The 15,563-nt window shown below is 33.9% G+C and overlaps 2 protein-coding genes across 12 annotated transcripts in view; both read left to right on the top strand.

Moving 5' to 3' along the window:
• hivep1 (HIVEP zinc finger 1) overlaps positions 1–1,904 on the top strand; it is a 102,434-nt gene extending 100,530 nt beyond the window's left edge. For all 11 annotated transcript variants that reach the window (XM_021468249.2, XM_073931372.1, XM_021468250.3 and 8 more), the window contains one exon: positions 93–1,904. In XM_021468249.2, the coding sequence (XP_021323924.1) occupies positions 93–1,253 (1,161 nt within the window). In that variant the 3' untranslated portion in view covers positions 1,254–1,904. The remainder of the gene's footprint in view (positions 1–92) is intronic.
• Positions 1,905–6,639: 4,735 nt separating this feature from the next.
• Positions 6,640–11,612, top strand: edn1 (endothelin 1). Its single transcript, NM_131519.1, is given in 5 exon segments — positions 6,640–6,777; positions 7,905–8,040; positions 8,189–8,332; positions 8,933–9,037; positions 10,936–11,612. Coding segments are annotated over 5 exon segments (567 nt in total). The 5' UTR covers positions 6,640–6,716; the 3' UTR covers positions 11,057–11,612.
• Positions 11,613–15,563: the final 3,951 nt, after the last annotated feature.

Genomic DNA, 15,563 nt, shown 5'->3' with positions numbered 1-15,563 from the left:
TTTAACTGAAAGTCACTGACAGCTATTTTCATGTTGCGTGTTTGCATTTTTTTTTTTAAAACATACTCATGTTGTTGCTATTGTTTTAACAGGATGGAGTGTCAAGTACGATATCCCAGCCTGCAAGTGAGTGCAATGCCAATGTCGACCGTGGTACTCAGACCTCGTCTGACCCTCTTCAGGGATCCTTACACTTTCCACACGCAGGTCCGCTCCATGAACCCAGAATAGGAGCCACTACTCATCTCTTCAGCCACCTGCCCTTGCACTCCCAACAACCTCCTCGTTCCCCGTACAGCATGGTACCTGTGGGTGGCATCCAGCTTGTCCCTGCCGGTTTGGCTGCTTACTCGACATTTGTACCAATTCAAGCTGGACCAGTTCAGCTGACCATCCCAGCACTTAGTGTGATCCACAGGCAGACCGGCAGCCCCCTCTCAGCACCCAACACCTCACCCCGGCCAGATTGTTCCCCAACCCAGCCACTGGTAGTCCAGGAGCCAGTCAGCAGTGTACTGCCTTGTTTCCCCCTTGGCCAAGTGGCAGGGCTTCAGACACTTGGTGCTCACCAGACCGCCCTGCAGCCTGTGGGTTTGGAGACCTTGAGTGTTGTAGGTTTAGCCAACTCCACCCAGCTGGTGCCTCAACAGAGTCTGCCATTAAATGCCACCCTAGGCGTGCAGGTATTGGCAGCTAGCCCTGCCCCTCAGTGCAGCACTGCCTCCCCAGCACAAATCCCTGGTCTGCAGATCCTCAACATTGCCTTACCAGCCCTCATACCGTCCCTCAGCCCACTTTCTGCCCTCAGCCCACTCCCTGCAACCCAGGACAAGCCACGTAGCCCTGAGGGTGTAGCATCTGTAACTCTACCAGCACAGGTTGCTGGATCACCACCAGCACCTCTTCCCTCAGCCAGTCCTCCAACAGCCAATCCAGGAGATGCTGCTGTCAATGCAAAGCCATGCATGGAGGTTAGGAAGGTCTCTCAAAACAACCCTAGCGTTGGATCTAGGGACACAGGGGGTGCAGAGAAGACTACAGGCATGGTGGAAAAATCAAAAGCCCCACCACAACCACCTTCGCCCTGCTCACCCTCGCTCTCTAATGAGAGAGGCTGCAATGTTGCACACAAAGGATCAGCAGGTGAGGCTTGTGAAGTGAAACCACGGCAGCCTGTTTCCAGACAACCAGTGACTGATGACTACAATGAAGCCTCCAGTGATGATGAGGACAGACTTGTCATAGCTACCTGAGAGTCCCAATAAAAGCTCTTTCTTTTCTGCCTATGAATTTCTCTCTCTTTTCACCTCTTTCTCCCACTTTTTTGTAAAACTTTGTCACTTTGTAAAACTGAAACACTTCAGGAGGTTTGCAGCTCTGCAAACGTTCTATAAAAAGCACACTTTCTGACAGTCATATTGTACGTGCAATCATGAATGACGATGATGACCAATTATTTTTATTTTGTACTTTTTGTCAGCACCAGACAGTTTTTTGTTTTTCTTTTCTTTTTGTACATGTTGTATAGACGATTGTGCCTTTTGGAGTTTCTTGTTGAGAAACCTGTATATAATATCTTATAAATCTAGTAGTTGCCTATTACGTTGATATGGAAGTTAAAGGAAATTTGTTTTATTTTTAAATGTTTTCATTTTGAAAAGTTTTATGTCTCGTATCCTAAATTGATGGGGAAATTAAATGTTGTACTGAAATATAAACATTTCTATGGCTTTTGGGGGGCAGTGTTCCTGTGCACAGATGTTGTGGTCAAGTATTTATTATAATCCACCTGGTGCCCATTTTGAACTCCATAAGTCCATAGGTATGAGTAAAATGGTGGCTTTACATTTGCTGTATCTATACTATCGGCAGTATCAGTAAAACCTTGTTTACAAGTGCAGAAATGTCTCCGAAGTCTCCTTTTCCGTTTTTTAAGCGGGTAATTTGCTGTCTTTTTTTCTTCTTTAATCAACCTTGCAGAAAGGGCTATTCCCAGGGCTCTCCTAGACATTAGAATTATTCAGCAGTTCAAATCACTAATGAGGAGCTCTGAGGGCGCCAGCAAATGACGTCACCAATCAGCTCCTTTAACGAGGATTATTGACTGCAACACTGTCCTTGTCTCAAGAGGCTTGGAGCAAAAGCTCTCATTACAGCCCCAGAATGACTCATTCAATTGACAGTGTTTCTTGGTGCCCGTTACTGCAGTCCTCCAAGTCTGTGACTCAACAGCGCCACCTGCTGGACGAGTTGCTTCACTGCAGATTCATGCAGGAAGGTGGGGTGGGATGGGGTTATGATGTTGCTTAGTTACTCAGCCCACAGAAGAACATGAGAGTGGGTGAGACTCTCTGTAACGGCTCCGAATGTTCAGTCCTATCCTGACAAATTTAGTCCTAAACTGTTGTGCAGTGGAAATGCCATTCCCTGATTTGACCATTATCTAGACATGTGACTATCAATCCTTCCAACTTTTCCACCACTGGCAAATGTGCCCTCAAGCAAACTCTGTAGTGAGGGACATCATCATTAGGACCTGTATGTACAGGTGAGGCTAAACCTAGACTTAGTGCGATGTCAGAATATTTGAAAAATATCCCTGCAGTGATGCCACCCTTGCCTGAGGAGAGCAATGCTTTAAAAAACAACTGCATATTTATATAATTGTCCTTAATGCGGCATCCGTATTCATCTGATCTTAATTGATTGATTTTATTGTTGTCCTAAATTCTCTCTCCTAAAATGAGCAAGCATGAACAAGACTACGTGTGTGGAATCTTTGCGCTGTAATGTTTAATCCAAATTTTTAGAGCGGGTGGAGGGTAGCCGGGTGTGAGCATAAGCTGGCGTGAGTTTCCATTAACAGGGTTTTCCGTTGGGCAGGTACAGAAAGAGCTGAAGGCTAAAGTTTCTAAACTGCTGCGAGCATCACATTTAGGGAAACCCATAAAAGTTGAACATTAGAGAAATGATTCTGTGTTTGCACTTGACAAAAAGGTTTGATGTAAAGACCTCTGGTGCGATTGCTTTGCTAGTGTGGCAGATCTGAATAAGCGTACAGTAGTCAACGTTTGAAGTGGATAAAAAAAAAAGACATCCTACAACAAGAACGGATGCACATTTTGGTTTTAGGTCAACTTTAATTGAAGGTTTTGATCCACTTTAAAATTGATTTGTGTAAACATAGATGTATATAAACTGGTGCGCCGCAAACAAGCTGAGGAAGACCCCTAAAAGATTCTAAACAAACTTTGGTGTGGTTTCACTGAAAACTGAAAGCAACACAGAATAAAGACATATAAATGGACTTTAGATTGTGCATGATCTAACAATAAAAGAACATTTGTTATCATAACAAATACAATTATTTATAAAATGTTTTAATTTCAATATTATTTAAAAATTTGGCTTTCAGTTTCATTTGGTTTTAGTTTGTTTTATTGAAGTTTTTTATTTTTTTTTATTTTAGACTTTATAAATTTAGTTTCAGTTTTGTTTTAGTAGTCTAATAGTTTCAGCAGAAACTTTTAGTGTAGATCAAAGGAAAGTTTATATTATCTCTTGTGCAAACCTCTTATAATAAAAAAAAAGTGAACAGACACTGAATACAAATAAAATTTACAAAGTAAAAAGATAAAGCTTTATCATTTTAATAATGCACATGCCTAGATTAAAAAATCTAAGATCTTAGATCTAAAAAATGTTATAAACAAAAAGTCCTGGCAGAAAATTAACTACCAATTCTTTTAAAAACCTTCATTTCCAATTGAACAGATGGTGTTTACTAATGGGCCGACAGAATATTTCAAATGATTAAAACCTATTTTTGACTATATATTAAAATGTAATTTACTTCTTTCAAAACATTACAAAAAGCTTTATTTTTTTATTTCAGACATTCTATAAGTTATTATTTCAGACGGAGTACCGTTCAGATGGAATAAGCCTACGGTACGTGACTTTTTTTTTTTTCTTTTAAATGAATATTTCTTTGTTTTTTGTTTTTTTTACCAGGGTCCTGTCTTTAGATTCAGTAATTTTACTTAAATGTCATGAAAATAAGGCATTCAATAACTCACTAATAACCTTTTCATTCCCATTCACGTAAAATCAATGAACCTAACACAGGACCCTGATGAAACTACCTGATAAAATAAAAAATGTCAGAAGAAAGTTTCATGTATTTAATGTTCGTTGAGCGACAATATGTTTTGTTTTCACGTTTCAATTAAATTTTTTTCATAGTGGAGGCTTTATCCTGGAGTCTCAAAGCATAATAGTCATTTATTTCTGTACTTCAAGCATCATTACTCCAGTCCTCAAAATTACATGGATCATCAGAACTGATCTATTATGATCAGCTATTATTGGTATTCAGTAATTGAAAAAAATAATAATAAAGTATTTTCAAAATACTTAGATGAAAATGAAGTTGTATTAAAGTTTAACATTTAAAAACCATTTTTCATCGTATCAAGATCTCCACAAAAAAAAAGCATGTTTCTTTACTGTAAAAAAAAAAAAAAAAGTCCCGGCAGAAATTTACCAGGAGCTAAATTTTCTGATAAAAATCTCGATTATCAAATCAACAGATGGTGTTTATAGTTTGTAGATGAGTGTTTTTTCTGTATGTATGTAATGTTACCAGGTAATGTTTATTTCAAAACATCACAAAACCCTTATTTTTCCAAATGTTTTCATTTATATTTTTCATATAAATTCAAAGGACTTTTATTAATGAATGCCTTTATTAGAGTCCCCATCTTTAGGTTAAATGGCACAAAAATAAGGCATTTCAATAACTCTCTAATTACTGAACCTAAACACAGGACCCTGCTTTAGCTACCTGATAGAAAAAAACTGTCCAAAGAACTTTACATTAACCTGTATTGAACGACTTAAGACATTTTGTTTTCACTTTAATTAAAAAATAATAATTTGTAGCCTACACTTTTTATGATACTTTATAAGACATTTTTATAAATACATATATAAACATTACGATTTTATATATATATATATATATATATATATATATATATATATATATATATATATATTTGGGGTCAGTGGGATTTTTTAATGTTTTAAAATAAGCTTCTCCTGCATACCAAGGTTGCATTTATTTCTTTAAAAATACAGAACAAATTGTACAATTGTGAAATGTTATTGCACTATAAAATAACTATTTTAATAAATTATTCCAGTCATTTCAAAGATGAATTTTCAGCTTCATTTCTCCAGTCTTCAGAGATCACTTTATTATTAATTAATATTGTTGTTACTATTATTATTATTAATGGTAATAGTAATAAAAGCAATAATGACTAGATTAATAATTTAATTCGAAACTACATACAATTAGAAAGCAGTTAGAAAGCACACACACACACACACACATATCTATATACACATACATACATACATACATACATACATATATATATATATATATATATATATATATATATATATATATATATATATATGTGTGTGTGTGTGTGTGTGTGTATACAACTATACGCATACAAACTATATACAAATATTATGCATAAATGTTAAAAGAGGAGCATATATAGTTAAAATTATCAGCCCTCCTGTGATTTTTTTTTTTTTTTGTCCCCATGATGTTTAACACAGCAAGACATTTTTCACATTATTTCCTTTTTTTTTCTTCTTCTTCTTCTGGAGAAAGTCTATTGTGTTTTATTTTGGTCAGAATGAAAGCACTTTTAAAAAATATTTTAGGTCAATATTATTAGCCCTCTTAAGCAAGTCAGCCCTCTTTCCGATCTACAGAACAAACTACAATGACTTGCCTAATTACCCTAACTTATCTATTTAACCTAGATACGTCTTTAAATGTCACTTTAAGCATACTAGTATCTTGAAAAATATCTAGTCAAATAGTATGTACTCAAGAGAGAGAGAGAGAGAGAAAAAATGACACCCAATCAGAGTCAGAATATCTGTGGAGGTTTTCACTCACTCACATGGTGTTTAACTAGCCTGACCCTTAACCTAGTTAAGCCGTCAAAAGCGGAATACTAGCATGAAAAATACGTAGTAAAATATTATTTACTGTCATCATGGCAAATATATAATAAAAAATTTTTAGAAATGAGTTATTAAAACTATTATGTTTAGACATGTCTTTCCGTTGAACAGAAATTGGGGGGAAATACAGGGGGGCTAATAATTCAGACCTCAACTGTATATTTAACCTTCAAGTGAATAGGTTTTGTTTTCATGTCATTATTTTATATATAGCCAATACACTTTTATGATACTCGTTACATGTATTACTCACATTAATCCTGATATGTTGCAATCGTCGTTGGGAGTCTCGAAGTCCTTGTTTCTGTCTGTCCGCGCTACTCTCGCGCCCTCTGTCGTCCTGTATGAAAACTGTACCACTTGAAGACACCTTACAAACCGTAAAAACTTGGCACCAAACGGCCGCCCGGCGTCTCCATCCCGCTGGAATCTCAGGAATACAAAAACTTCTTATCTCGCTCCACACGCTGCCTGTAGCTGACTATTAACAAACAGTATTGTTTTCGCGCGGGCGGGAGGCGTGAGCGCGCGTATATAAGTGCTCCTGCACAAGACTGAGCTCGAGACTCCACAATAAACACTGCAGCTTATTAGAGCAAAACTCTTCAGCTGTTTTACTGGACTACTACTGGAATACGGGACTTGCATACTACAAAACAATGCATTTGAGGATTATTTTCCCAGTTCTGACCATGCTGACATCTGGATTTTTTGACTTTGGTATGTATTTAAAAAATATATATATATATATATATATATATATATATACACATTTATATATTGTGATAATATTTAAATAGCTTTATAAATAGTTTCCTTTCAGTAGTAATTTGATTTAAACAGCTTTATAAATAGTTTCCCAAATGCTCTATATCTATATAAATCTATATTATTGATCTATATATTATGGTAACCAGGTTTAAACAGCTTTATAAATAGTTTCCTCAATACTCAACATCTATATAAAGCTATATTATTGATCTGTATATTATGGTTACATAGTTTAAACAGCTTTATAAATCTTTTCTTCAGTACTCTATAGTTATATAAACCTATTTTATTGATATATATATATATAAATATATATATATATATATATATATATATATATATATATATATATATATATATATATATATATATATATATACATATTTATTGTGGTAATATGATTTACACAGCTTTATAAATAGTTTCCTCTAAACTTTATCTATATAAATCTATATATTGTGGTAATCTGGTTTAAACAGCTTTATAAATAGATTCCTTAATACTCTACATCTATATAAATCTATATTATGTATCTATATATTGTGGTAATATGATTTAAACAGCCTTATAAATAGTTTCCACAATACTCTAAATCTATATAAATATATATTATTTATCTATATATTGTGGAAATACAATTTAAACAGCTTTATAAAGTTTCCTTAACACTCCATATCTTTATTATGTATCTATATATTGTGGTTATATGATATAAACAGCTTTATAAATAGTTTCCTCAATACTTAATATCTATGTAAATCTATAATATGTATCTATATATTGTGGTAATATGGTTTAAACAGCCTCATAATTAGTTTTAAAGTCTACATAAGTCTTAAAAACTGCAATATGTCAAGATACAAACATAAAAAGTGTAATATCTCAGTAAGCTCTTTATAAAAACAAGCTCCAAACACATTGAAGATAAACCTTTACTATTCTTTTAGACTATGAATTGTGCATCAATGTCATTTTTAATTAAGCGCGACAAATTCAATCATCTCTAGTCAATCATGCAAAGTGTTTTTAATATGTAGAAAAGCTAATAAATTGAATGTACCTTTATGATTAATTAGGTGCTCCAGCATCTTTGGGTCCAGGCACAGCACCAGCACGTCACTCCAGGAATAAGAGATGCTCCTGCGCAAGTTTTCTGGATAAAGAGTGCGTCTACTTTTGCCACCTGGACATAATATGGGTGAACACACCAGAGTAAGTCAGAACAGACATTATATATCAAAAATGCATGCAAATACCATCAGTTATGAACTGTAAATCGTTAGAGATTGATCTGTCCATCATGCTATTTTTTTTTTAGCATGACTAACATTGTTTTCTAATCATTTTTTCTTTCCTCCAGGCGAACGGTGTCATATGGACTTGGAAACGCTCCACGCAAGAAGCGCTCGGTCACAGAACCTGTTGTGCTCGAGTCACGCTGCAAATGTGCAGATAGTCAAGACAAAACATGCTCTTCATTCTGCCAAGCGGACAGTGCGTTACAGTGAGTACGCCTCATCATACTTACAAGCAGATAGTTTTGATCTTGAGTCCACTTTCAAGGACACAAGGCTTGCTTGTTAAGAGTAGAGCAGCTCAGTGTTTGGATATTCTCGAGGATACACTTACTTCGATTATTGGTCTTGTTTCTAGTCCAAATGTCTAAAAACTATTAAATCAAGAAGCTTTTTCTAGACAAGCATAACATATTGTCTCGTTTTAGGAAATAGTATCTAAAAATAAAGTGAGTTTTTCCTTAAAACAAGCCAAATAATCTTACGTCAAAAGGAAAAACTAGATTATTTTATTTGTTTAAAGGGAAAACGTACTTAATTTTGGCATATTGTTTCTAAAAACAAGACTAATTGTTTTGCTTGTCGAAAAAAAGCATCTTGATTTAAGAAATTTGGGCTAGAAACAAGACAAAAATGCTGCATGCAGTGTGAGCATACACTGTATGTCGCAGTAATATTGTTCAGGCATAATAGCTGTCATTGCATGACTTGAGGAACTTGCAGAAACAGGTTTCACATCTATTTGTGGACTTTCATCAAGCTTGTTGAGGAATTGACTGCTCATGCCTGATCTGAACTTTCTTTTTCAGGTTTAAAGCAGCGTCAGACAGGGCGATCCGCGCCGCCCAGGGCCACGATTGTGCTGGGAAGCAATGCAAACACACGCTGGCAGAAACACAGACAAAGATTAGAAGGTGAGACAAACCACAGAGACAGTGGAGGGGGGAAATAAATAAAGAAGAAAGCTCACATGCGCACAATCATTTCAGAAATAATTGGGTGCCTTAATTACAAGCCTCAGTAAGATTAATGTCTCAGCTGATGTGACAGCCTATCATTCATTTTCAGATATAAGCAGATTAAGCTTGAAAGTAAATCGTTTTATAAAGACGTCACCCACTATAAGGTGGACATTAGTCATTCCTATGACTTAAAGTTACTTTTGTACAACCAGCAAGGACATAGGAAACAATCTGTCAAAATTAAATGAATTTTCCCTTAAAATAAGCAAAATAATCTGTTTTTTCCTTTTAACATAAGATTATTTTGCTTGTTTTAAGGAAGAACTTACTTCATTTTAAGAAAATGTTTCTTAAAATAGACAATGTGTTTCGCTTGTCTAGAAAAAGCTACTTTATTTGAGCAGAAAGTACTGAGGTTTCTCCCAAAAATAAAATACAACGATGTACTAGAGGCATTATTGTATACATTATTGCATTGAAATATTTGTAAGCTTTTATTTACATTTATTCCAGTTTTTTGCCAGAGGTATGAATCATTTCATGCTTGATTGTGCATGTGCTGTATGTGTGTTGTGTGACACAGACACACATACTGTACATACAGTTTCCAGCATACATGAGCACACCCAGATCTTTCTTGTAAAATTACGGTAATATGATGCTGTGTGAATAGATAAGATAAATTTTTTGTGTCTGTGTATGTGTTTATACAATTGAAGTCAGAATTATTAGCCCCCCTTTGATTTATTTATTTATTTATTTGTACATATTTCCCAAATGATGTTTAACAGAGCAGGGAATTTTTCACAGTGTGTCTGATAATATTTTTTCCTCTGGAGAAAGTCTTATTTGTTTTATTTCGGCTAAAATAAAAGCAGTTTTTATTTTTTAAAACCCATTTTAAGTTTAAATTTATTAGCCCCTTTAAGCTATTTTTACTTTGCTAGTCTACAGAACAAACCATCATTATACAATAACTTGCCTAATTACCCTAATCTGCCTAGTTAACCTAATTAACCTAGTTAAGCCTTTAAATGTCACTTTAAGCTGTATAGAAGTGTCTTGAAAAGTATCTAGTCAAATATTATTTACTGTCATCATAACAAAGATAAAATAAATCCGTTATTAAAGATGAGTTATTAAAACTATTATGATTAGAAATGTGCTGAAAAAAATTTGCTCTCCGTTAAACAGAAATTAAGGAAAAAATAAACAGGTGGGGCTAAAAATTCTGACTTCAACTGTATATATACCCTAATGAATATGTAAGGGGGAAATATACGTTTAAAACAATGAATAAAGAAGAAAAATTAAGATAACCATAATAAACATGTCTTAAACTAGAAAAGTATACAAAGGTATATTTAAGTAATAATTATTATTTGTTCTTATTATTAATTAGCATAATTTTTTATCATACACAATAATAATATTATTAATAAATAATTAGACAGAAAAAAATTCAATATAAATTAAATTAATAATAAAATTACAGCTATTATAACTTTATAGACATATTTAAAAGACAATAAAATACAACAAAATCCATTTTAAAATCAAACTTGTAAACAGTAGCTACTCAGTAGTTAAATGAAAATCAAAATGAATAAATATAAATGTAAACAAATATTAATCTTGTTTGTTTTGTTCGTTTTCATCACTATAAATCTTTTTTTGAAAGGTCAATAAAGTTGATTTTTTTTACCCTAAACCTTATAAATCAGAGTCTTAAACTTAAATCGGGTGGCTTTAGCCAGAGTTTATGGATTAAAAACATTTACTATACAAACCTACAGTGTGTAAATCTGGTGTCGCTCTGATGTTGACCTCATGTCTTTGTTTTTTCACAGGGTGAGAACCACAAAACAAACTGATGTTCTCTCTGGAAAGAAGAAGATCCAGCTTCTCCTGGAAAAATGGAGAATGAGGCGAAACCACAGAAGCCAAGCGTGGATTTCTGAAAACTCATAGAAGAGTCCAATGCGGGAGTTACCTGGACAAGAAGCTCATTCACTGCACACGTCATGCATTTCAGGGCGTCATCAGGTGTGCTGGAATACCTCCCTCAAGTGGTTTCTAGGAAGAAGAAGGAGATTGTTGACTGAAACGAACCAAACCTCAAGTTAAAATAAAGACTAACCTCTTCCAACTGGAAACTTTGTGCACATGGGATAAATCCCTCTCCATCCTTTATACGGGACGTTTAAGGCTTTTGCATTGAAGATACTTTTGTTGCACAGGAGGAATACAGTATGATCCAATTAATGACAATCTGCAATCAGGGACTCTAGATAAAGCCAAAGCCATGTGCGATTGCCTTCATCCAAACCAAAGACTCTGGTGGAAGATGCACTGTAAAACAATGAAGCTCTGCAATGCCTCCATGTTTCACATTTATGTTAAATATTTATTTTTATTAAGCCATATTGGCTAATGAGTGATATTTCTATGAAATGATATTTTTAATCGCCATTTCTGTGGTCACCATTGTTAAGTAATAATAAATATTTTTGCATTATTTAAACAACTTCAGTGGCTTGTGAGTTTGTATTTTTTGCTGATGATTTAATGAAGGGAACATATTGTCAGGGTGCCCGCAGGGTCTTAATAAGTCTTGAATTCACTGTAATATTGTGGTGTAGGTTCTAAATCATTTTAAACGGGTCTTAATTTCCCTACGTCAAAGTAAGGCTATCCATTAGGGCCGACATCCATCCAATCACCAACAATTCATCACAATAAAACCTTTTTTTATCTAAGTTTTATTTAAGTTTTTTATTGCGAAGAGGCTATTCAAAACAGTGAATTCTCCTAATTAAAGTCACTGATCGAGGAAAGAAAACTAGTAACAGTTACACAATTTTTTCATGATAATAACAGCAATATATCCCATTATTTCATATGTCTCAAACTGGATTCCTAGAGGGCCGCAGCTCTGCACAGTTTTGGTCCAACCCTAATCAAACACAGCTGATTCTAGTGTCTAATAGTCGTGAACATCTTGATTAGTTAGATCACCTTGATTAGTTGGATCAGCTGTGTTTGATTAGGGTTGGAGCAAAACTGCGCAGAGCTGCGGCCCTCCAGGAATTAAGTTTGAGACCTATGGTTTAGATGATCTACATGATTACAGAAGAAGGGTGAGCAGACATGATGTTTATAAAAGACACTTGAGGTTTTATAACAGTGTTAGGTCAAATAGGAGTTATAAACAATGCATTTGGACCAAAAGCCAACAAATCTATTTTTTTAATATTCATTCATTGGGCTACATGCACACAGACTTTTAGTTTTCAGCCAGGCAGCCCAAGGGCTTCCAGTTAACTGTCTTTCCATTGCATAATCATCACGTTAAAAATCTAATTTCTTTAAAAATGAGTGATCTTTACTGTCTGTTAGATATATATAATATAAAGTGGGTATCAGATCGTACAAGAAACAAAAAAAAAATAAATGTATATAATAATAATAATAATAATAATAATTATTATTATTATTATTATTATTATTATTATTATTATTATTATTATTAACCCCCTGTTTATTTTTTCCCCTAATTTCTGTTTAACGGTGGAAAAAAAATTTTCAACACATTTCTAATCATAATAGTTTTAATAACTCATCTCTAATAACTTACTAATTTTATCTTTGCCATGATGACAGTAAATAATATTTGTCTAGATATTTTTCAAGACTTCTATACAGCTTAAAGTGCCATTTAAAGGCTTAACTAGGTTAATTAGGTTAACTAGGCAGGTTAGGGTAGTTAGGCAAGTTAATATATAACGAAGGTTTGTTCTGTACACTATTAAAAAAAATAGCTTAAAGGGGCTAATAATATTGACCTTAACATGCTTTTAAAACATTAAGAACTGCTTTTATTCTAGCTGAAATAAAACAAATACGACTTGCTCCAGAAGAAAAAATATTATAGGAAATACTGTGAAAAATTCCTTGCTCTGTTAAACATCATTTGGGAATTATTTGATAAAACAATTCACAAGGCGAATAATTTTGACTGTATATTGCATTTATTGAGCAGCCTTAGCCCTGTCCCTTTAAAGATCCAGAACGATGTAGCGGTAAATCTGGATTTTGCATCTGGTCACAGCAGAGTTCAAACAGGTGCTTTCAATGAGCAGGTCAGACATCTCGTGTGTGCTGAAATGGACACATGAGAGATGAAAGGTGAAGCTAATTGGATACGGCAAACAAATTTTTCAGCCATTAGTCACAGTTATGTAGCAAAACCATTTTAATCTTTACAAGGTGACAGGGAACCATGCTAACACTCAACATATACAATTATTCCGCTGTAAGTCAGAGTTCTTTGCCCTGCTATTACTGTTTTTCCCAATTACTGTTCAATGGAGAGATTTTTTCAACACATTTCTAATCATAATAGTTTTAATAACTCATCTCTTATAACTGATTTATTTAATCTTTGCCATGATGAATATAATGTTTATACTAAAATAAATAATAGTAAATAATATTTGACTATGATATTCTCCAAGACACTTCTATACAGCTTAAAGTGACATTCAATGGCTCAACTAGGTTAATTAGGGTAATTAGGCAAGTCATTGTATAACGATGGTTTGTTCTGTGGACAATCAAAAAGATTAAGTTGGCTAATAATATTGACCTTAAAATGTTCTTTACGTTTTTTTGAAACTGCTTTTATTCCAGTTAAAATAATACAAATAAGACTTTCTCCAGAAGAAACAATACATAGAGAAAATACAAAAACTGCAAGCAAATTTGACATATATATACATATATATATTAAATAAACGTAACTTTAAAATGAAAAATAACTAGAAATTATAAAGGCAAATTTTTTAAATTCACAAAAACTACGAAAAAAAAAAAACTAAAAAAAAAAAGAAATGACACATAAATAAAAAAAAACTTAATCAAGCTTTATCTACTATTCTAACATGCAATAGATATAGCAAAAAAAGACAAACAAATAGGTGTGTATATTTGTAAATGTAAAAACAATGAAACTAAATTAATAATTCTTATAGTTTTACTATTTAATTAATCAGCTTTTAATTGCTAGGGGCCTATTAGTGTGTGTGGGTGTGCGTGTACGTGTTTTTGTGACATATCAGGACACAAATCTGTATAATGACATAGGTATGACACAGGTATTACAAGAAGGTGATAAAATATGAGGACATTGCTGATGTTATTTCTCCAAAGGCTTCTAAATCACAGAGGTTCAGAAAGTAAAACTGTACACAATTTACTAGGGGGTGGGTTTAGGCAAGAGAAAATACAGTTATTACAGTATAAAAACAAAAAATATATATTTCCGGCAGCTGAGGTACTGGAAAAAAAAGTTAAAATAAGATCATTTAAATATCTAAATTATTAGCCTTTTTCGAATATTTCCCATGTGATGGTTAAAAGAAGTCAATTGTCGCAGTATTTACTTTTTACGTCTGGAGAAAGTCTTATTTCTACTCTTTCAATCTGTTACGTGTATTTCTTAAGTGATTTTTAAGGTCAGTGTTATTAGCCGCCTTAAGAAATGATTGTCCTTTAAAATACACTTTGGGCTGAATACTATCTATTAAAATAAGTACTGTAGTAAAATAGTATGTACTTTCGTTATGGGAAAGACAACAGAAATCATTTATCAACACTGAACTAAAACTAAACCGAACTCAATAGCTTCAATATCTTGCCTAATTAAGCCTTTAAAATACACTTTAAGCTTAATACTATCTTCCAAAATAACTAGTAAAATACTTAAACACATAAAGAGATGAAGGTGTAGTTCAGCAGTGAAAGCCTAGACAGCAACTGAAATCTCTCAGTAGTTCTTCAGCAACTCTCTGCCCTTCCTCACTGTAAATTAATATTTGCCGCTTCAGTCCAACGTCTACATTAGCAGGAGGATGAAGATGAAATAAAGGTGGACATTACAGCAGGACAATGATCCAAAACACAGGCAAGGAAACTCTCAAATGCTTTCAGAGAAAGAAAATCAAGCTGAAGAATGGCCCAGCCAATCACCTGACCTCAATCCAATAGAATATACAAAATAAAGATCAGATTATAAGAGTAATAAATATATTTTAGTAAATCAGTACTTTCTCCTTGTGTCATACCATTGTTATTGTCCATTGCTGTTGTTTTTATCAAAATCTGGTTCAATTCCATGTCAGCAGCTCTCTTAGAAATATTCAATAAGAGGTCAGGTGACCCAAAGCCAAAAGTGGAAGCCAATATCTCAGGCTACTCTGATACAAAAGCCAACGTTTCCGGTCTCGATGCGATCACTAACCAGTTGGAGGAAATTGCTGGTTTTGTCTCATCTCTGCAAAATTTGTTTGCAACCCAAATCGAGGCTATCGAAACTCGTCTAAGAGGCTGAAGGTAGGATATCATCTGCCAAAGACACGGCAGCAGTCTCTAAAGGCCAGCTTGACAATTTATTGACCAAGGTGCAACAACTCCAGTC

This window comes from Danio rerio, chromosome 19 (genome assembly GCF_049306965.1).
Source record: "Danio rerio strain Tuebingen ecotype United States chromosome 19, GRCz12tu, whole genome shotgun sequence".
In the NCBI taxonomy this organism is placed as follows: Eukaryota; Metazoa; Chordata; class Actinopteri; order Cypriniformes; family Danionidae; genus Danio; species Danio rerio.
Note: the sequence above shows the minus strand (reverse complement) of the source record. Positions and strands in the feature narration are given on the sequence as shown.